The 21,703-nt window shown below is 36.9% G+C and overlaps 9 protein-coding genes and 1 pseudogene across 11 annotated transcripts; 6 read left to right on the top strand and 4 right to left on the bottom strand.

The window, feature by feature from the left end:
- Positions 1-208: 208 nt before the first annotated feature.
- Positions 209-1,702, bottom strand: sri-7 (Serpentine Receptor, class I; the record flags this gene model as incomplete). The annotated part of the gene is made up of 7 exons (NM_074427.2): positions 209-302; positions 356-476; positions 523-716; positions 931-1,052; positions 1,096-1,224; positions 1,281-1,493; positions 1,544-1,702. 7 exons carry the CDS (start codon positions 1,700-1,702, stop codon positions 209-211), a joined length of 1,032 nt encoding a protein of 343 aa, NP_506828.2.
- A 535-nt stretch (positions 1,703-2,237) lies between these two features.
- Positions 2,238-3,090, top strand: T06E6.15 (F-box domain-containing protein; the record flags this gene model as incomplete). Its single annotated transcript, NM_001392669.1, has 2 exons — positions 2,238-2,344; positions 2,412-3,090. The coding sequence occupies 2 exons, from the start codon at positions 2,238-2,240 to the stop codon at positions 3,088-3,090; spliced, it is 786 nt and encodes a 261-aa protein (NP_001379454.1).
- A 110-nt stretch (positions 3,091-3,200) lies between these two features.
- On the top strand, positions 3,201-4,644 carry fbxa-199 (G-protein coupled receptors family 1 profile domain-containing protein; the record flags this gene model as incomplete). The annotated part of the gene is made up of 5 exons (NM_074426.3): positions 3,201-3,316; positions 3,486-3,709; positions 3,760-3,971; positions 4,337-4,467; positions 4,509-4,644. 5 exons carry the CDS (start codon positions 3,201-3,203, stop codon positions 4,642-4,644), a joined length of 819 nt encoding a protein of 272 aa, NP_506827.3.
- Positions 4,645-4,677: 33 nt separating this feature from the next.
- Positions 4,678-6,333, bottom strand: cyb-3 (G2/mitotic-specific cyclin-B3). Of its 2 annotated transcripts, none has more exons than NM_001028941.4 (5): positions 6,271-6,333; positions 6,124-6,215; positions 5,650-6,072; positions 5,107-5,600; positions 4,678-5,061 (listed from the first exon to the last, which is right to left on the bottom strand). In NM_001028941.4, exons 1-5 carry the CDS (start codon positions 6,314-6,316, stop codon positions 4,962-4,964), a joined length of 1,155 nt encoding a protein of 384 aa, NP_001024112.2. In that variant the 5' UTR covers positions 6,317-6,333; the 3' UTR covers positions 4,678-4,961. The 2 variants fall into 2 exon arrangements, with proteins under 2 accessions (NP_001024112.2, NP_506825.4); NM_074424.10 differs by having other exon boundaries at positions 4,681-5,061; positions 6,124-6,218.
- Positions 6,334-7,067: 734 nt separating this feature from the next.
- On the top strand, positions 7,068-8,921 carry T06E6.1 (WD repeat-containing protein 74). The gene is made up of 5 exons (NM_074423.5): positions 7,068-7,222; positions 7,265-7,389; positions 7,439-7,745; positions 7,795-8,094; positions 8,405-8,921. Exons 1-5 carry the CDS (start codon positions 7,079-7,081, stop codon positions 8,822-8,824), a joined length of 1,296 nt encoding a protein of 431 aa, NP_506824.1. The 5' UTR covers positions 7,068-7,078; the 3' UTR covers positions 8,825-8,921.
- A 4,237-nt stretch (positions 8,922-13,158) lies between these two features.
- Positions 13,159-15,283, top strand: srh-170 (Serpentine Receptor, class H; the record flags this gene model as incomplete). The annotated part of the gene is made up of 3 exons (NM_074422.3): positions 13,159-13,668; positions 14,628-14,931; positions 14,979-15,283. 3 exons carry the CDS (start codon positions 13,159-13,161, stop codon positions 15,104-15,106), a joined length of 942 nt encoding a protein of 313 aa, NP_506823.2. The 3' UTR covers positions 15,107-15,283.
- Positions 15,284-15,375: 92 nt separating this feature from the next.
- str-102 (Serpentine receptor class r-10) lies at positions 15,376-16,996 on the bottom strand (the record flags this gene model as incomplete). The annotated part of the gene is made up of 4 exons (NM_001322593.1): positions 15,376-15,437; positions 15,485-16,144; positions 16,659-16,746; positions 16,799-16,996. The coding sequence occupies 4 exons, from the start codon at positions 16,994-16,996 to the stop codon at positions 15,376-15,378; spliced, it is 1,008 nt and encodes a 335-aa protein (NP_001309459.1).
- Positions 16,997-18,189: 1,193 nt separating this feature from the next.
- On the top strand, positions 18,190-19,590 carry str-88 (Serpentine receptor class r-10; the record flags this gene model as incomplete). Its single annotated transcript, NM_074420.1, has 7 exons — positions 18,190-18,472; positions 18,517-18,595; positions 18,646-18,780; positions 18,828-18,969; positions 19,016-19,144; positions 19,190-19,367; positions 19,517-19,590. The coding sequence occupies 7 exons, from the start codon at positions 18,190-18,192 to the stop codon at positions 19,588-19,590; spliced, it is 1,020 nt and encodes a 339-aa protein (NP_506821.1).
- Positions 19,591-19,757: 167 nt separating this feature from the next.
- On the bottom strand, positions 19,758-20,932 carry dhs-23 (DeHydrogenases, Short chain). Its single transcript, NM_074419.7, has 3 exons — positions 20,499-20,932; positions 20,263-20,451; positions 19,758-20,214 (listed from the first exon to the last, which is right to left on the bottom strand). The coding sequence occupies exons 1-3, from the start codon at positions 20,766-20,768 to the stop codon at positions 19,840-19,842; spliced, it is 834 nt and encodes a 277-aa protein (NP_506820.1). The 5' UTR covers positions 20,769-20,932; the 3' UTR covers positions 19,758-19,839.
- Positions 20,933-21,179: 247 nt separating this feature from the next.
- Positions 21,180-21,485, top strand: R08H2.16 (annotated as a pseudogene). The gene has a single exon. A coding segment is annotated over exon 1 (306 nt).
- The last annotated feature ends 218 nt before the right edge of the window (positions 21,486-21,703 follow it).

The raw sequence follows: 21,703 nt of genomic DNA, 5'->3' as shown, positions 1-21,703 counted from the left end.
AACAGTCAGCAAAATGTGTTGTCATAATTATATATTAAGTTCACATGAAGATTGTGTATTTTGACCAATATTCCTTTTTGAAAATATGTTTGAATGTGTGTTAAATTTGTGAAAGTTACAGAACAACAATTCTTATTGACGAGACTGTAAAAAAAGATTTTTTTAATTTTCCAATACATTCAAAAGCCACAAAATACTGTCTGTCCAATTACGAAACCGGACGGGAGCCAATTAAATTGTTAGAGGTCCTAATACTCGGCTCCACTTCACTTCCAATGTGACTCCCAGTAAGCCTCGTTAGTCTGAAATTAGCTTTCAGTGCTAGGATAGGCCACCAGGCTCATATATTCCATACCCTAACACATTCCATATCTTATCTTTCAAAACTTTGCGGTAAGACGCATTGCTCATTATCATCACAGTGACTAGCAACATTGAATGTGTTGACATTAGACATGGCGCCCAGGATACTATTCCTAGAAAAAACTATCCCTCTGAAGGTTTTCATAGGAAGAGGCTCACTTTGCATGTCAACAGCGTCAGTGACAATCACTGCTACGAACATATAAACGGGAAGAATAAATACCGTGGGGGTGGCCATTTGCAGTCCCAAGCTTATTAAAGCGGTTAGGTGCATCTGGTAGGTCTGCACTGACATGTGTCCGCGGAGGCGTTGGAGGATAACCATTGTATGGACGCCAAGCCATATTCCGTAGCTGTAATGTTAAGTCTACTAAATCTGGTTTCAACAGGACACACTCTGTAGTTTTTGTAGTAAACATCATTCTTCCAGGGCGAGGTCTCACCACCTCAGAATTTACAGTAATTCTTCTAATAGAACCTTCTCATAATTTTAATCAAATTGAAGCTCAAATTGAAGTTCAAATTTACATACTTCAGTTTAAAAAAAACCTTTTAGCCCACACCTACCATGTACTTATCATTAAAAATCCAATCGCCGCACATGCAGTCCGGACAATCCATGGGTTCACCTGATAGTCATATGCCTCAAACCTGTCAAACTCTAACCAAAACAGGCATTGAGGATAATTCTGAAAGTTCGTTTAAGTTTCTGTATTTCGGGATTTCCCTCACTTTCCGCACATATTCATATTTCTGATCAAAAGTCATTTGACAATTCCAGGTGCCAAGTGCAGTGAGAAATGGAAAAATGTGAGTTAATATCATCACAAGCTTTTTGAGATGAAATTTACTTGCGTTATTCTAAAAAATTTTTGAATTTTAAAAAAGTAGGCGTTCTCAAAAATGTTTTAATTTACCTGAATTTGTGAAGCTGCAGTATGCCTATAGATAAAACACGATAGACTAGCCGGAAGTACGAAACAGAACATAAACATCCATATGGTAAGGCCCATATGATTGCTAATGTATTTACGGACAACTTCTCCAACCGCGATTCCGCCTGTCAGTGGGAAAAAATAATAGGCCGGGACCAGCACAGTTAGATTGAATTCCACTAGGAAGGAGGCGAACTGAACATTTATAAGGTTTTTTTTCCGAATCATTTAAGTCAAAATCCTACCTGCATATAAGTAAGGCAATATTTATAACCATGCATGCCAGGCGACTGGAACCAAATCATATACATCGCTAGAAAATTCATTGAAAGCGAACCTCCTCCAATAATGTCTAAAGTTAATAAATAGCCGTCTGGAATGGTCGCTGGGCAGGGAGCTGGCATTATGTTTGAACATTTCCTGGAAATTTCGGTTAAGGGGTAGGGGTTGGAGAAGACGAGCAGGTGGAATTTCGCGATTTATCACCTGAGATTATGTGATTCTGCAGTCGAAAATGAAAACCCAGGAAACTGATTTTTTCAGCATAAAATATTCGTATTAGCAATGCGAGAAAAAATCTGAGAAATGTTTGGTTGATTGATGAATAATGTTTTCTGCAAAATTTGCATTTGAGAAGCCGAAAGGTTTAGCATCAGATGTACCTTCTCCATGTTATATAACGGAAAAGTTTATTACTTCATTACTTTTATTTTTCGTTGCGAGACCCATTTTCTGAACTTAAGATTGTGGCTGAGTTTTCTCATTTCTCCGCAACGCCGTTTAAGAACTTTCGCGATAAGGAGTACCTCATCAAACACTTTTCTTTGCCTCCCATATCAATAAATAATTAAATATTGCGAAATGTGTCGCCAAATGTTCATTTTCCGGTTTTTTTTTTTCGACGATTTATTGTTTCAATTTAAATTTTTCAGATAAATAATGGCTGAACACAATCGAATTTGTACAACTGAAACGAGACTGACAATTCATAATATTCCAATCAAAATTATTAGTGATATTCTGGAATTAATCGAGCCAATTTATCGGTGAGAATATTCGAGCAATTTAAATTTTTTCAATTTCTTGCCACCTCATTACAATAAAAATTTACAGGCATGCCATCCGCAAAGTGTCTCGAAGTCTGCGAGCTGCGGTTGATGCCAAAACATCTGGCATCAAAGTGATATCCTTCTGGATGGGAAGCCAACAGGATTTCAGACTATTTTTTGATGGATTTCGTGTAAGATACACTCAAAATGACAGTGATTGCATCTTGAAATGGGGAACTTTCGAGAAAAATGAAAAAGTGATCAAAAAAGGATGTGCTTCTGAGATAGCCTTCAACGATTTTGGAAGACTTCTGACAAGTAAACTCAATAATTTGACTGTGTGGTTGGGAGAGGAAAATGAAGAATTCCGAAAAAAGACTTTTCAATCATTGAAGGTTGTTTTGAATTCTGCGAGGTACATTGATGCAAAGAAATTAACACTAAATTCATTTTCTGCTGAAGAAATGGCTCAACTTATGTCAAACTTTAAAGAGAGGTCGCTTCAGGATATTGTCATTAATCCAACAGAAAATTTGGGTAGATTTGCTGAAATTGTACAGTTAAGACAATGGAAGCACGCGAAAACTTTCTTATGGGATAATTCAAAAGGAAAATTGCACTCAGATGTGGTGCCAATTGAGCATTTCTTTCATTTTAAGCGATTTTCGGCGAATTATCACATTTTCTCAATACAAGATGCTTTCAAAGTTAGAGATGTAAGGTTTTCAAAAAAAAAAGTTTAAGTTATTTTTGACATACATACAGTATCCGTTTATTTTTTTGGTATTCTAAGTTGGCAAACAAATACCAAAAAAATAATGGATTTTGCACAAATTGGGCAATTGTTCTTATAATGGTAAAAGTCACAGAGCTGCGAAAACCGTTTACTATTTTAACTGTTGGCCTGGCAACTTCGGACGGCGTGTTTTCAACGCTGTACTTGTTTTACGCAACTCCGATGGTCTTTTTGTAAGTTTTTCAGAAATTCGAAATTAGAAGTTGGAGTTAAAAAGGGCTCTACTGTAGGAGTTAAAGGGTGAGGAAGTCCCAAGAACTTTTACGCGCCGAGACCCATCTTAATAAATCCGCGCGCCTTTGAGAATTCTTCAGTCCAAACTAATTTCCAAAAACAATTCAGCGTAAACGAATATCTCGCATATTGGTCACATTTATGTGGATATATCCTTATGATCTGCTATAAAGCTTCAACATACTTTCATTTTATCATATCACTAAATAGATTTCTATCCGTATTCACACCAATATTTTACAATCAAATGTTCAATATAAAATTCACCAAATACATTGTCATGGGAATATATTTATTATCCTTTGGCCTAATAACTCTGTTCTTCCAAATTTGTAAGTTCACTAAATCGTACATCGTATTATAAGCAAAAATATTCTTTCAGTAGGATGCCAAAATTATTATAATGCTAAATATCTAGCATTTCAATATTCCGGTGGAAAAATTTGCCGTTGGTATGGGACATATGGAGATTTTTATCAAGTTTTCACACTAACAATCACTAGTGCATTTTTGAATTTTTCTGCCATTTGGAAGGTGGCAAAATTGAGGACGAAGTCGGTTAAAAATTCGATTGAGCTGAACTGGCTGAAGCAGGTATTGTTATTACGGAAATGCAAAAAAATGGGTCTCGTTAGGTATTTAGCGGCGAAACCTGTAAATTCGAACGTTTTTCCGTCATTTTTATTGATTTTTGAATCGAAATTGATAATTTTTTTAAAAAACTGTTCATCTTGTTCAATTTCGACGTAAAAATATTTGAAATAACAAAAAAAGATATTTAATTGAAAACGTTTGAATTCACGGTTTTGCCGCCAAATACCTAACGAGACCCAGCTGTTGGGGGCGGAGCATTTTCAATTGCCCGTGGAGCGCGTTTCCACGTTGATTTCAAATGGAGCGTTTTTCTGCGGCCCCATAATAAACTATCATCGCAAATTGCATAAAAATGAAACTTTCAGTCCTTGAGCCAAACTTTGTTTGTACTAATAATTGTTTGCTGTTTCACATGGGGACCTCGACTGCTGCCTGACAAAAAATTCACATTCATATTTTCTTCAATTCTATGGGCAGCAGTTCATTGCTTCGATGGGTGAGAAATTCAATGAAGATTGTGAAAATTTCAAATTTCAGAATAATAACCCTCGTTTTCAACTCTGAAATTTGGCGTAAAATCTTTTCTACAGGCTCCGCAGTTATCGTTGTCAGCACTGTAAGGACAAAAACCGCTTGTAAAGTTGCGCCGATCAAGTTCAAGTCTCCACATTAGTCATTAATCTGAAATCACACCATCAATAAACAATTTGCCGGAAAAATAATTTATTTTGGCGTAGCTCGAAATGTGTTTAAAAATTGGTAGAAATTTTGCAATATGTTCAGATTTTTAAAAGCAAAAAACAAAATCAGGCCAAAATTGCGTATGTGTATTTGTGAGAGATGACAGGAGTTAAATGGAATACAGAAGAGAATTGCAATACGTATACAAAATATATCAAAAGAGGCATAGGTGTCAATCGTTTGAAAGTTTTGGTGGGTGAACAGTTGAGAGGGGATTCAGAATCCAATACGGGAATAAATTAGGATTAGTTATGGGTATGAGAGCATTGGGACTGGAGCATATGTGTGGGAATCCACAACCTTGAGGGTATCCGGGAGCATTGGGATCGAGGCGACATGGAAGAATACTCTGGAAAAAAATATTAAAAATCGATATTTCTTTGCAAAAACTCACTCATGAGAATACTTCTGGCGAACGGATGTGAGTTGAGCCCACTTGTCCTTCGAAAAATGAAGAATGTGGTTCATGTGCTCCACCAGTGGCATCACCTCCTCTCCAGTGAATCCAGAATACTTCTCGAGCACTGGATTCCACTCGTACTCATTATTCTTGTCGAGCATACGCATGGCCAAGACGAAAGCGGCGGCGGCAAGACGGGATTGTGAGACCATAGCGTATTCGTAGACCATCAGTGATGTCTCCAGAATGAAGCGTCCCATGGTGAGTGTCTTCATATCGACACGACAGACACGACCGAAGCGGCGAAGATACCGATAGCTCAGTGGTGAGCCGAGATCATATCCGACGGTGGCGAAGAGTTCACGCTCCATGGCAAGAAGCTCATCGCGGGAGAAGCGATCTCCGGAAAGGTAGATGAGATCATCGACGAGTGGTGGAGATCGCTCATCGTACTTGGCGGCAATGAAGATGGCGACACATGCAAGCTTCTGAAAATTTATTGATAAAAATAATAGACTACTTTGGATTTTATCTCACCTGAATGGTGTTTTTGTCAACATTCTTCGTCTTGCACAAGTACATATCCGTGAGCTTAACGGCGTTGTAAAGGGTCTCGTGGTTGAGCTCAAATGTCTCCTGAATCTCAACCATCCAGTCAATGAGGATAGCACGAGTCTTGACGTCAACCTCCGGATGTTTGTGAAGGTACTTTCTCACTCGAAAGTGAACTTCTCGGTGTCTGTAGTAGTCAAAAATCCCTTGAGCATAGTCCGAGATACTGTCCGGGTTTCCGGCCTCCTCGAGGTCGTAATCGTAATGAGGACACGGATCAACATATCTGGACTTTTGCGGTGGAAGGTTCTCGACGTCTCGTCTACTCGTTCTCGACTTTCCCAGTGGATCTCGCTTTGCCGAGTCGATTTTAAATCCAGAGATGTGTGCGCGGAGCTCGGTGAGACCCTGAAACAATTAATTTGAGAAGGCCCAAAAAATCGATAATCCTCGTTCTACCTTGCTGTGTTGCTTCTTGGCTGCCGGTTCCGATGGATTCTTTAGAGCATCCAATTGCTCAGCCTGCTTTCGTTTTTGTTGATGCCGAGAATCTGCTGTAAATTAAAATTTAAAATCTATAAATAGTTTTCGAGGAAATCCGCTCACCTTGTGAAGTCAGGTCGACATTCTTGGCCTGGCTTCGCAGCATCATTTTGAATGCTGAAAATACTGAAATAAATTACATTGAAAGTGGGGAAAATGGAGACAAAATATTAAACGGAAACTGCGAAGCGATGAAACCAAAAAAATGATGATTTTTGGGAGCAGAGAGCAAATGGCAAACGATGGTGAACACTGGAAATTGCCGCCCTCTTGGTGGGTCTCGCGGGGTGTATTTGAAATTGCCCCCCGTTCGGTGGAGCGCACATGCCTCGGAGTACGGTCGGCGATATTTCTCACTGTCGACAAAAATGCTTAAAAGTTCAGAAAAAAGTGATTGAAAAATTTGAAAGTGAACTGGGTTTGATAGAAAATGTGCTTATTGATAAGAAAATAACATTCAAGTGTTTTGTATAAACTCCAAAAATGTGATTTGCTGTCCTCAGAAATATTGATTAAAAGAAAATCAGATATTTTAGGGGTTTTAAAGAATGAAAAATAGAACAATTGTTTTCAGAAAATAAAATACTTACAATTGTTCTTTTAGAGAATAGGTTAACAATTGAAAATAAGCTAAATGTACTCAAAAGTGATTCAATAATGGAAAAAATGATAAAATTGCAGAAATCGCATTCAAATCTGCCGCTTGTTCGGCAGAGCGCACTTGCATTTCTCATTTTTATTCGCATTTTTTCTTGTAATTTTACTTTTGTTCTCGCTAAAATAGAGTTATTTCCCAATTTAACCTTAATCTGCGCTTAATTTCTCGAAGAAATAATTATTTTCGACTTATTTCATCAATTTTTCAGGTAAAATGGACTGCTACGTGGGAGCAACCACTGGCGCTCTGAAAGGAGCAATTTTGAAGGAGAATACCTTCCAAAATCTCAATGAAATCAAGTCCCTTGACCCGAAAAGCGATGAGATTACCTCGATGATCTGGAATGACGAGCAACAGGTTAGTTATGGTCGATAAATTATTTTAAAAGTTGAATTTCAGACTGAAATCCTGATCGCTCGAGTAAATCGGGATCTGCAGCTACTTGGCATTGAAGAAAACGAACTTGTATCGATATTAACAGTTACCGGAGGCACTGGACCAATCAAAGGCCTGCATAAAGCAGAGTAATCATACAAAAACCGTGGTTTCAAATCTCAAAATTAAATATTTCAGTGAAAAAATCGTCACTTGCGTTGAAAGCGGCGAACTGCAAATCTGGAATGACAAATCTGAAATCTTGTCCGAGTGGAAGACCGGTCCAGGAGTTGCCGTCATGCGGGGATCCACCGAGAAGCCAGAAATCGTCACGGGCGGTATGAAGAATCTTCTGAAAACGTGGAATTTGGAGACCGGCCAGCAGACGTGGAGCGCTAAGAATGTGCCGCCCGATATGCTCGGATTGGAAATTCCTATCATGATTACAGATGCAAGATTTATTCCAGGACAGAACACGATTCTCGAGGCCACAAAGCTTCACGAGGTGCTTTTCTACTAAAATTAATAATTTTAAAAACGATTTTTCTTTTCAGATGCGCCTCTACGATCCACGCGCTCAACGCCGACCCGTCAAGAAGATCCCATTTATGGAAAATCCGATAATGTGTACCTCGCTCACATACAAAACCAATCAAATACTCGCCGCAAATTCCATCGGAGAAATGGGACTTTTCGATTTGCGCAGTAAAGTTCATCCGATGTGCAAGTTCAAGGGACAAGCCGGATCTATCCGGAGCATCACAGCTCATCCAACACTGCCGCTGGCTGCTTCCGTTGGAATTGATCGATTTTTGAGAGTACACGATTTGCAATCGAGGAAGCTGATTCATAAGGTTCGAGAAATGACAATTTTCGGCTGAAAAAGAAGATTTTCGCGAACTTCATCACGTTTTACGTGGAGTTTTGATTTCAATTAAGCAATCAATCCGTGAATTTTGCACAAATCAAAAAAAAGAAGATAACGAAACAATTAAAATTGAAACTTTATTGAAAAATCTACAAAAAACAGTGAAAATCAGAGAAAAACCCGTGCTGCAAAATTGCGAAATCATGCTCTGTCTCTATTTCTGTGCGGCACTGTTTTTTTTCGTGAAAATTTACAAAAAAAATCTCTGAAAACCAAGAAACCCTCAATTTTTTCAGATTTACTGCAAAACGCGCCTGAATCGTGTCCTACTCCGTGATAATTTATCAATTTTGAACGACAAAAAGCCTGCATCGAAAAAGGAGATTAATGAGGATGAAACGGAATACGGAAATATGACCAAAGATGGATATCGATCTGAAAATGAGGATGACGAAGATGATGATGACGTCATTGAGGAGGATGACGTGTGGGGAGTGATGGAACCGGTGAAAAGGGCGAAAAAATCATCCGACGACGATGTGGAGGAAATTCAAATTACATCTGAAACAATTGCGGTGCCGTCGAAAAATTCCCAAAAGTTGAAGAGGAAAAATGTCCTGGAAGCGGATGAAATCAAGGAGGAAGAGGGAGATTCAGATGAGGCGGAAGTCAAAAAGACTACAAAGAAAGTGCTGAAAAAGAAGAAAAGGGTTTAGGATATTTTGTTGATTTGTTTCGTTTTTTTTTCCGATTTATTGTTATCCTGTTATCTGTTTTTGTTGCTTTCTTTTCAAAAAAAGTTTCCATTTCGTGAGCAAAACACAAACATTTTCAGGAAGTAGAACAATTTTTCTTTCAGGAAGGCTATGTTTTTTTTCAGGGAAATTTCCCAAAACCGCCTGGTAATTGGGAATCAATTATTCACATTTAACATCAAACTTCACCGATAAAACCGCTTTTCAGAAATCAGAAAACATTTAGTTCCGCCACTTGGAAACTGAAACTAACAGATAATCAACAAAAAAAAGATGGAAGAGAAAACACGCTTCAACGACAATTGGAAACGTTCCGCCTCCATCGCTTGGGTCTCGTTGGGAATTGGCGGTAATGTCGAGAATTCGAACTTCTTTAATTAGTTTCGCCGGTTTGAATTTACGGTTTTGCCGCCATTACCTAACGAGACCCAACTTTTAGGATTTTGTATGGCCATGGAGCAAGCTTGCGCTTTTCTTCGATTCTAGAGAAGTACACAATTGGTGTTTAAAAAATGAAATTCTGCGTCTTGTGCAACATATTTGACGCGCAAAATATCTCGTAGCGAAAATTACAGTAATCATTCAAATAAAATCATTTAAATGACTACTGTAGCGCTTGTGTCGATTTACGGGCACGGCTTTCGAAATTAGTTAAAATCATTTATTTAGTCATCGATAGATTATTAAAATGAAGCCAATATAAAGAAAATAATAACAATATCGCTGTCACTGGTTCGAAAATAAATTCATTTCGAAAACCAATTTCGTAAATCGACACAAGAGCTACAGTAGTCATTTAAAGAATTACTGTAGTTTTCGCTACGAGATAATTTGCGCGTCAAATATGTTACACGTGTATTCAGCTCGACACGTTCTCCTCGGGTGGAAACGAAGCGGGAGGGAGATTGCTTGCGCGTTTCACCGATGCGCTTTTCGCGTGCTGGCGCACTTCTGAATATTGAATTATTTTTGCGAAAAAAATTCATTTCTTCTATTTTCTTGAGAAAGAAGAGGAAAGATGATGAAATGAATTTTTAAAATAGTTTACTCAGTTAAAAAGAGAATACCTTGCTGCAAAAGGTTAAATTTAATGAAAAATTGAGAAAATAAGAAGTTTATCTTTGTTTTCACTACATAAAGTGGGGAAATCTCAAAAAAATTTGAAGACAATTAAGAAATATAATTAAATATATAGCCTGAAAGTCAAATAAGAAATGAAGGTTTGGTCCCAAACAATTTTATCTTTGAATTGAAGTTTTGAGAAATGATCATGTGCCAGAATCACCAAATCTGAGACATTCAGCCCAATTTCTTTAATTTTCTGTGGTTTTATCATGGAAGTGTGGCTTTTCTGTGATCTTGCCAGTTTTTAACAAGTTGAAATTGGAAAATCGTGAAGTGGGAAACTAGCAGTGAAGCTTCCAAAAAATTTCAAGCCTTACTGAAAGGAAAGTATTGGAAACTAAACACGAAAGCTTAAGAAGATACCGTTTTTATATATTTGAGTTTTGAAAAGCCGTAATAGGTTTTAAATACAGTTTTCTCAAGAATTCAAACTTGTAACGATTAAGTTGAGGCACAGAATAAGATGGTAATACTAAGTTTTGTTGAAAAAAGCCAAGAAAGACTGAAAACATTGCTTTCAACCTGATTTTTTGTAAGTAATGTAATGTTGAAACATTATTCTTCATAGTTCAGCACTTTGTATGGCTTATTTGAGCCCAAACGTACAGTATTATGTGGCAAGAAATAAAATATTGTGCCAACAAAATTGGATCCGAAAAACCCATGATAAAATGTTTTATACCTGTATTGCTCTAATAAAATACCAAATATTAATTAGATTCACTGTCTCTACTCTTTTTAATTCAGATTAATAACTTTTAGCTCCTCTTTTTAACGAAAAATTATAACTGAATTTCACAAAAAGAGTTCGATCTGAGTTCTTTCAACAGGTACATAGACGAATTATATCTTAAAATGACGACAAAAGTTTGCTCTATAAACGTTATCATTGCAGGTTATGAGAAAAACTTAAATAAAAATTTAATTTTAAAAAATCAGAAAACTCTCAAGGGAAGTCTTTGAGGGGGTCCGTAGATTTGGGGTTCTCACGCTAAAATTCCTACAGAAGAGTGTTAGTTATGATCTCTCCAAAAAATTTAGCTGCCCCGGTCAAGTTTCAGCAAAGTTATGACGTTTTGAAATTTCAGTTAAAAACACCATTGAAATCCACTGTCTTACCATGCAATCCACGCAAATCTCAGCTTGCGTGACCACCGAAAATGTGACACCCACCACATTGAGTTGAAAAATGTCCTCGGTGGCCGAGTTGGGAGTGCGCGCGTCTGATAAGATTTAAGCTTTGGTTCGATTCCTTCTATTTTTGAAATATTTTGTAAGTTGAATAAAGTTGTAAAACAACTCATTCAAACATTTTTGCGCATTTTTAAAGTGATTTTATTCTTATTCGGGAACCTAGAATCATTGTCCGCACTTTTTGGAAATTTTTATTTTTTTCATTTTTGCTCAAAATTTCTTGATCCAAGCAAAAAATTCAAAAAATTTCATTTTTCTAAACAATTATGAAATTGCTATGTTGTTGTTCAGAAATGTATGAAACGTACATTACACAAGTTTTAACTCTCTATTCGCAAGTAAACCGTCGAAATGATCTACATCTCACGAACTTTGTGCAAAATATTTAACCAACTTTGAAGTTGCATAACTTCGTTGAGATAAATTATTTTGAAAAATGATCAACTAACAAAATGTTTGTTGAATAACAGTGAACAAAGTTTTAGTTATAAACTTTTTGATACCTTCAGCCACCAAAAAGTTGTGACCGTTTTCCAAAACACAATGTTAATAGAAAAACTAGCCAAATGCCAACCTTGTTTTCTTCTTTGTAGCTGGAGGTATCAAAAAGTTTATAACTAAAACTTTGTTTACTGTTATTCAACAAACATTTTGTTAGTTGATCATTTTTCAAAATAATTTATCTCAACGAAGTTATGCAACTTCAAAGTTGGTTAAATATTTTGCACAAAGTTCATGAGATGTAGATCATTTCGACGGTTTACTTGCGAATAGATAGTTAAAACTTGTGTAATGTACGTTTCATACATTTCTGAACAACAACATAGCAATTTCATAATTGTTTAGAAAAATGAAATTTTTTGATTTTTTTGCTTGGAGTTGATCAAGAAATTTTGAGCAAAAATGAAAAAAATAAAAATTTCCAAAAAGTGCGGACAATGATTCTAGGTTCCCGAATAAGAATAAAATCACTTTAAAAATGCGCAAAAATGTTTGAATGAGTTGTTTTACAACTTTATTCAACTTACAAAAATATTTCAAAAATAGAAGGAATCGAACCAAAGCTTAAATCTTATCAGACGCGCGCACTCCCAACTCGGCCACCGAGGACATTTTTCAACTCAATGTGGTGGGTGTCACATTTTCGGTGGTCACGCAAGCTGAGATTTGCGTGGATTGCATGGTAAGACAGTGGATTTCAATGGTGTTTTTAACTGAAATTTCAAAACGTCATAACTTTGCTGAAACTTGACCGGGGCAGCTAAATTTTTTGGAGAGATCATAACTAACACTCTTCTGTAGGAATTTTAGCATGAGAACCCCAAATCTACGGACCCCCTCAAAGACTTCCCTTGTCAGTTGATATTTTCAAACAGTTCGTTATGCATTTCCACCAAACGGTTTCCGATAATTTTTCTTTCTCCACTTTCGGTTCAGTCTACGTTATAATTGTTATCATTTTTGAAATAGAAAAATCGACGAAAAACTAATAAAAATCGAGGGAAATCACTCTTCAACTGTGAAATCTCGGTGGACGCAATGAGGCTGCAGCAAGCGCGCCCTATCGCAATTTCCACCCGAGGAGACCGTGCTCGACCAACGCCTCGAAAATTTTCAAAAAAGGCGGGAAAAATATTTGAATTCCCCAAGAGGAATTTCACCGCAGCGCCGCAGCGCGCGCAAAAATGTCTGCATTTGCGCGTGACGGTGTTTGCACAAATTACACCGAATGGCCGAGCTGAAAACACGTGTGTTACGCAATACACATTCTCAGAATTTTTTCTTACAGTAATACGTATTCCAGAACTTTCGGGGATTTCCTGACTCAATAACTGCGTGTATTCCGCAAAAAATCAAATGATGAATAACAGAAAAAAAACTAATTTTTTAATCATAATTTTCAGAAAACAGGTGAAAATGTTCTACAACCCACATTCTTTTTCATAGGTTCCTCCCAACTTTATTCTATACGAATAATGTGTTCCGACATCACCAATTTTTTCGCAACTGATGGTTTTTACGCTGGAACTCTCCATTTTCTCACGGCAATTGAAATACCATTGCACACATTCGGCGCTTTTATGATAATTTGCAAAACTCCTGAGAAAATGCGACATGTGAAGTGGATTCTACTACTTCTTCATTTTGTCGGTGCCCTTCTGGATATTTTTCTCAGTTGCCTAACTACTCCAGTTGTGAACTTCCCGATGATTTCAGGATATCCTCTTGGGCTAGCGGTTCCGTTGGGCCTTCCTATAAATGTTCTAGCTTACATTGGAATATCAATGGTTGGCACACTTGCTGTAACTATCCTGGTTGTCTTTGAAGATCGTCATTATCAGATTATCAATGCACTGTTTGGTCGAAAGAGAAGTTGGTATCGACTTCTTTACATTATAGTTCTTTATTTTATTTCGGCCACTTTTTTGGCGCCAGCTTATTTGAAAATTCCGAACGAAAACTTGGCGAAATTAGTTATTAAGAATGTGAGTGAATTTATTTTAAATCTGCCAATAAAACTGATTCACGACAGTAGAAAGAAATTGTTTGTTTGTTTATTCGAAATTAGATAAATAGTAACAAAATGTAGTACATAGAAGATCAGCGGGGAAAATCGAATAACACATAAAATAAGAAAGACCCGCCAGAGTCCATCTTAAGTATGAAAAAAAGTAAATACTATTTGACAGAAGAGGATAAATCAACGAGAAATTTAAAAGAATGAGATTTGTTGGTTTATGAGGTTCATAAACTGGGAGGGGGAAAGGAATGTTGATACATTGTGAACTATACTGTTCCAAAGGGGAACGACAATAGAAAAGAAACCTTTGGACTTTGGATTGACTAGAGAAAGAAGCATCGGCCGACGTTGAGATCTGACATGCAAAATGAAAAAAAAAAATGCAAAAAAAATACCGGCATTTTCTGTGAAAATTAGGTTCATATTATAGTCAAAATAACGGGCGATCACAGATCTGCTTCTTGCTTCTTGCCCAAGTTTGGCCCAAAAATATTAGCTTTGATCAGAAGTTGGCTAAACTTGTGCAAAATTTTGGCAAGAGTTTGGTAAAACTTGGGTGCAGCCTGAATCCAAGTTTTGCCAAAGTCTTGCCCAACTTTTGCCCAAGTTTAGACAACTTCTGATCCAATTTAATATCTTTTGGGCCAAACTTGGACAAGAAGCTAGAGCCAAACGCCGAGATTGTTCGAAATTTGTAATTATTGTTAATTTGCTACTGCAGTATTATTGAATTTGAAACAAACGGACGCGCCGAGAGCCTTTGTTCAAGAGCCGCACAACCCTGATTAATGAGAAATGGTCTTTCCACGCGCCCACCGATTTTGAAATCCTTTTCTAATCGCGTTGTGAGACCATTTCACATAAATGCGTCCTCCTTTGAAATCGTAAAGGAAGTATATAGCAATATGAATAATTATATTCCAGAAGATCCCATGTATCACCGACGACGTGCTCCAACGCCCTGGCTACTTCATCATCTCCACCACAAACACCACGTTCTGCCTATGCCTCCTTTTCATGCTTTCAATCTTTGCAACCCAACTTTTTTATTTCGTCTTTTCCATCTTCAACCATTTCTCTCACACTGTCGCAAAATCTCGAGCAACGGCTCGTCAACAACGGAAATTCGTGATCGCAATGTGCATTCAAGTTTTCATTCCAGTCGTCGTTGTCATCATACCTGTCGTTTATATAATCTGCGCGAATTTTTTCGATTATTACAGCCAGGGTAGGCTTTTCAGCTGGTTTTTTAAATGTTGAACTATGAGTTTTCAGCTGGAAACAATCTTGCAATGGCTGCAATTGTAACACATGGAGTTTTAACAACATTTACAATGCTCATTGTGCACTCTCCTTATCGGAAGGCAACTTTGGAAATGTTTTATTGCAGTACAAACTACTAACTCTTAATTATTAATGTTTACGATGCTTTTGTATCGTTTTCGTTTTTTTTTGTTAGTTTTGACATATTATACTTCAAAATTCAAAGTTATTGTGACCACGCTCACAAACAACATAGTTTTTTCTTCGATGTTTTGTTTTTAGATTGTTATTTTGTTTTGTGATGAACTTTCATAACTAATTAAAAATTACACTTTTTCTGAAAAGTGGAAACTGCAATTTCTGCAAAAAAGTCCTCGGGAAATACTTTATTTCATATTAAAAATTAATTTCAAATCACCGGAACAACAGTACTATGCATTGATTTATTGAACTTGTTACAAGTTAAAATACCTGAAAACTTCACTTGAAAAAACAGCTGCCACCTACAGAAAACTTACTGAAAATCCGCTTTTGAAAGCTCTTAATGCAATACATTGCAGCAAGTGGCTCGAAGCAGGGGTAGATTGCAACCGCAATTGGAACAACATTGGCCAGCGATTCAGCTTTTATCCCGAATATCGGGAACAGGAACATACAGGAAATTGGGAAGTACATAAAGACCATTGGGATAGCTGTTTGAATAACCAAAGTTCGGAAAAGTTGCCGCTGAAGCTCTCGGTACTCAATACCGGCAATGCTGCCAATTTTGTTAAGATGTCTGTAGGTTTCAATGCCAAAGTATGTCAGCAAAGTATTTGTGATGAACATAGTGAATGCCATGCCGCCGGAAGCAATCCAGGATGGGAGATGGAATTTCATTTCTCCTTCGTCTTTATAAAAGTATTGAGGACCCACATACGCGTAATCCTCAGGCTGCATACAATAAGCTTGTAACAGCTCAGGTTGTAAGATTTCATCTTTCATCGAAGTTGGGCCATTGACAAAATAGCTCAGTACAAACCACGTGGATGAGTTGAAGAGTATAAGGAACACCCAAATCGGAGAGTTTTTAGCCGAGAATCTAGTGAGTTTAGCAGGACATGTGACGGAAAGGTATCGGTAGTAGAAGTTAATGGTGAGCAGGACAATCATCATTCCATAACAGGAACTGTATATGGCTGGAAACTTGTTAAATATAGGGTGTGGCCCGTGACATGTCTGCTGCTATAGGCCGGCCAACACTTCGTGGGTTCAAAACAAGAAACTATACCCGCGAGGTGTCAGCTGCTTTGTCGTTTTGTTCAAATTTTAAATTCGATTTTTTAAATGTTGCCGCGAAATCAAATTTTTATTTTTTGAGCATTTTAACGAGAAGTCCAAATTTTATTTTTGAAAAATGATAGCGGATATTTAAAAATTGTATTCTTCCATAAACTCTTGACTCAAATCTTAACTTGTTTTTGCCAAAAATTGAAATTTGAATTTTTTTTAAATGTTGAAGCAAAAGTTGTTTTTTTGAAAAGTGTGGCGGGAACTTAAAATATAAATTTTAAAATAAAATTCGGCGCAATAATTTGCTGATATTTCTTAATAATATCAGACATCAATTTTCAATTCTCCAAAAAAATTGGCGTTTAAGTTTCAGATTTCTTCAGATTTCAGAAAATTCTGACCCAAGTTCCATCAACTTGCCTATAGCAATACTCCCGAAAGATTTTGAAAATCCTGTATTTTTCAGAATATTGAACGCTGCAAATGAGACATCTGTGATGTACAAGTTCTGAAAACTTAAATTGTATTTAAAACAACAATTTCTATGCAAATTAAATTACCGGTTTCGCTAGTACATTGCAACATGAATAGAACATTCCCAGAACCGAAAAAGACAGCATAAGATATTTATAACTTCCGAATATCTTTTTTGGCATTTCACTGATTAATAGTAAAAGTATAAAATTAAATGAAATCGAGAGGCAAAATCCAATAGTTTCGGCGTAATAAGTAAGTTCAAGCCATCTAGTAGAGCACATACTGAGAATGTTAAAAAAGGGAAGTAATTGACAAGTTTATATAGACTATTGAAATAAAAGTCTCTTGACAATTGGTCTTGTTGATGAAAATAAGTCTAGCGATTTTTGTTTTAGAGCGAAAAAAGGAATTTTGAAAGGTAGTTTTCAAGGAGCCAATTATAACGTGAGTTCGTCACAACTAATAACATATTGAAATTAGTAGAAGAAACGAAAAAGTTAAAAGGACAATCTATTCTTCGTGAGCAGACAGAATGACGCATTAAAGGTAGAGTAACGCCCATGGGGATTGGGATTTTGTTTTAAAATATAGAAAATTGATCGTAATGATCATAAAAATTATTTCTTAATGTTACAAAATGAGTGATGAGTAATTTTTGTTTTTGAATCCCCGCGCAAATTTTAATATTTCATGATAAATTTATTAGAATTAAATTTGATTGATCCGTCATAACCAAGTATAACCGTTGAAAAATTATATATTTTTTATTACATTTCATCTACTTCTCCCCAAAAGTTTATTTACGGATAAGGAAGAAATCCTTTGGGTTATCAAGTTTTTCTACCGAAAAATCGTTGAAAATTTGAAATCGTTTAAAACCTCACAACGCAAGTGAGAAATTTTCAAAACCAGGCCAATCAATTACGCAGGAATTTGAAAATATTGAGCCCACTGCAAATTGCAACGAAGTTATTATAAAATTTAGAAAAATTCTGAAATTTTTAAAAGTTCCATTCGCTCACTACGGGTTTTTCTGTATCATTAGAAAATACAATTTATTGCAAAAATCGTACTTATTTCCGGAATTAATTCCAAAATTTTACTATGTGTTCTCAAACACTGCTTCTGATTTGTTTCTGAACTATCAGATGCTTGGATTTCAGTTGGTTCAGATTGTGTACAATAACATGTCTAGCCGAAACTCTCCCAAGGGACCATCCCTCGAATGTGTACGATCATTCGCAAGAACGCTGTGTGCGTTTTGTGTGGGTGATGGTGTTCACGAGATATATAGGCTTATAAGAAGGATCTCTGATTATTTAAGTCACCATATTATTCCCAAGATTCCCTGTAACAGACGTTACTGTGTCTTGAAACAATAATATTATTGTATTATGTCTTATAAATCAAACATCTAATGAAACATGCTATATAAGCACACTTGTTGTGGGCCTAAATCAGTTCCTCATTCAAGATGAGCGCCAGATGGGTACTGGATCTTACGGCTCGTTCCGAAGAGTTCGGTCTCGTCACCGCAGTATTCTCCAACTCAATACTTCTCTACATGCTTTTCTACAAAGCAAATCCGTCATTCGGCGCGTATCGCCGTTTGATGATCTCCTACGCTGTCATTGAAATGGTATACTCAATTCTAAGCTTCACGTCGGGAATGATGGCCCACAGTACAGAGACTTCTTGCATCTCGTTCAACTTGTACCACGGCTACGTTAGTCGAGATCTTGCGCCGATTTTTCTGGGTGAGCATTCGATTGAGGGCGAGAAATAGAGTTCACAATTTCAGTTGACTTCTGTGGAATCTACTTCACTTTGATCCTTATTCTCGTCGTTCATTTCATCTATCGCTACGTTGTTGTCTGCGAGTGAGTCATTTTTAGATTTTTTACTGAGACATCTCTTGAAATTTTTTCAGTTTCCACAAGCTGAGATTCTTCAACGGACCATATCTTATGTTCTGGGTGATTGGCGCAGCAGTCAGTGGATTCTCATTGGGCTACTTGAAATTGTGGGCGTTTCCTGAACGAGAGCATCTGACAAATGAGCTTCGGTGAGTCGAGGGCGAATTTAACAATTTTCTGACTCCGATATTTTCAGTGAGGAATTCTCGCAGTTCTATAACTTATCAATGGAAGAAGTTGTGTACAATGGGCCAAACTTCTACAAGTGCAATGAGATCGGCGAATGCGCGAGACCCTCAGCTGACTGGATCATGCAGCTCATTCTGACTGGTGGTTTGGTATGTTATCTATAAGGAAACTGAAAATTTATATACTTTTGTTCAGGTCAACTCAGTTATCATCATGTCCTACTGTGGATTCTGCTGTTGTAAGAAGCTCCGGGAAAATAGAAAACACGCAAGCTGCCGGACAGCTGATCTGCAAAACCAATTGATGATAGCTTTAATCGTTCAGGTATGTACATATAATGAATTTTAACAGAACATTAGTAAGTTTCAGGCAGTCATCCCGATAGTCTTCATGTACATCCCTATACTTCTCTTTTTCACAACACCAATTTTCCATATCGGGTTCGGGCCATATATCAACGTTGCAATGGCGACACTGGCGATCTACCCACCAATGGATCAGTTTTTCATCATCTACATAATAAAAGACTTCCGAACCGCTTTAAAAGGTAAAACCCCGTGTTTTCAAGGGTCAGATGCACTGAAAATCTAACTGCTGGCTTCAAAAAAAAATGGCGAAGTGCCCTGGAAAGTTGCGAAAATTTGTGGACCTTCAAAGGTGTTTTGAAATGAAAGAATGCAATATACATATTTCCAGAGATCTTCAAATGCGGAAAAGCTGTTTCTGACGCATCATCATCATCACAAGCGTTTTCCTCGCGACTGACCTAATAATTGTTTTCCGAAGTTTAATACCATTATTGCACATACTGTATAATACTTTGTCTAATAACATTTTAAATCCCTAATGGCCAAATACATCATATTTGGCGATTTTTAAAAAAAATTTCAGTTTTAGCTGCCCAGCGGCGGAAAATTTACTAAAATTACAAAGTAATAAGCGTATTCAATGCATTTTATTGAGTATTTTACGATTATTAAATTAGAGAACAATAATGATTACGCTATATAAGTTCTAGTTTACTGATTAAGAATTGACATAAGATCGTGTGTTTGCATTCCCATGACAAGAGTCGATCCTCCATCAGCAACAATCGATTGCCCAATAATGTACGACGAGAGACGCCGATCTGCGAGGAATACAATAATATTCGCAATTTCTTCCGGCTTTCCACAATGTCCGACAGGAATGCATTCCTTTTGCGAGCCCATGAAATTATAAAACTTGTCCGATGCAGTCTCAGGCAATCCCATTGCTCCCAAGAAACCGGTGGCAATTACTCCAGGGCTAACCGAGTTTACGCGGACACCGTGTTGAATGAGGTCAATTGCAGTACATCTGGTGTATTGGTCTAGCGCAGCTTTTGCACATGCGTAGTATGGGGAAGCAGGTTGCTGAAAATTGAAACTATAGTTCTGAAGTTGTCTTTTTCCGAAACTCACTGCTTGTGGACCAGCAACTATACTGGAAACATTTACAATTTCTCCTTTTGTCTTGATCAAATACTCCTTGGTTTTCTGAGTCATTTCGACTACAGCTTGGAAGTTTAATTTGAATGTTTTCTGATACAACTCTACTGCTTGATCCGTATTAGATGTTCCATCAGTCAAAAGAGCACCAGCATTATTGACCTAAAACTGCTGATTATAATTCTCTCACTGTCAATGAAGTCACATACCAAGATATCAATTTTTCCGAATTTAGCAAGAGTTGTTCTGATGACTTCATCTTGTCCCGATGCTTCGCAAACATCGGCAACAACGGCATTTATTTTTTCAGCTGGAACTCCTGCTTTCAAGATTTGTAGTCTGGTTTCTTCGAGGCGATCTGCACTTCTTCCAGTAATGGTGACTTGAGCTCCTTCCTTCGCGAAAATCACAGCAGCCGATCTTCCGATTCCACTTGAAGAGCCAGTTATAATAATAGACTTTCCAGAAAAACGAGCCATATTTTCGAGCTTACAGAAATAGAATGTCAAACAGATAGAAGATATTGAATCTGATGATTAGTTTTGGTTTAAAGTTTCTTTTTATACTTTTTTTTCTTTGTTTCTTTTTATACAGTTAACATTATTTGGTTGAATACATTAAAGTTTGTAGCTTTCGTGACTACGCAGAGAGTATTTTCAGTGTTTCTTACCGGCGAGATCGCAGACGTCCTAACATTTTTTGTGTCTGTTACTCCCTCTGCGCCTCTTCGAATTGTGTCTATTTTTGTGCCAGCATAGTTGAATGAAGATCAAGAGATCGTTTATTACAACACGAAACGTAAACAGTAATTTAAGGAGTTAAACGGGTTTTATATACAAGAAACTATAATTACCGTGTTCACTAAATTAGGCATCAAAATTGAAAAAAAAATTGAAAACTCGTTCGATTTTAGAGAGTTTGAAATCAATCCGCAGACTTTCACTGTAGCGGATGCTGTCCAAATTAGAAATCGAAGTCCATGTCTATAACAAGTAGCCTAAAACTTGTTTTAGGTCATCCTTATAGTTAACTCTGCCAACTTCAACTACTGGGAAATCAAATCCCCTATGATTTTTGCGGCATGCCGCGGCACATCAAGACGAAATTGCAAAAGTTTCTAAACCAAACACCACAGAGGGAAAATTGGATTTCATTGCTTACAAATGCTCTGGAGCAAATTATATTAAATTACTAATGATCGCAATAATAATGATTGCAATACAAGTTGAACAACGCCAAAAATCTGAAAAAAACCTTGAAAAAAAACCTTTCTTTATGATTTTTCTTGGGAATACTAACTTTTATGAATAACTTTCTACATCTTATAATTTTCTAATAAGTTCTTATAATTTTCTTTTTTTTTTCATTGAAAGAATTGTGCAGAACCTTCTGCGAACGCTCACCACACAGAATT

This window comes from Caenorhabditis elegans, chromosome V (assembly GCF_000002985.6).
Source record: "Caenorhabditis elegans chromosome V".
Taxonomy (NCBI): Eukaryota; Metazoa; Nematoda; class Chromadorea; order Rhabditida; family Rhabditidae; genus Caenorhabditis; species Caenorhabditis elegans.
Note: the sequence above shows the minus strand (reverse complement) of the source record. Positions and strands in the feature narration are given on the sequence as shown.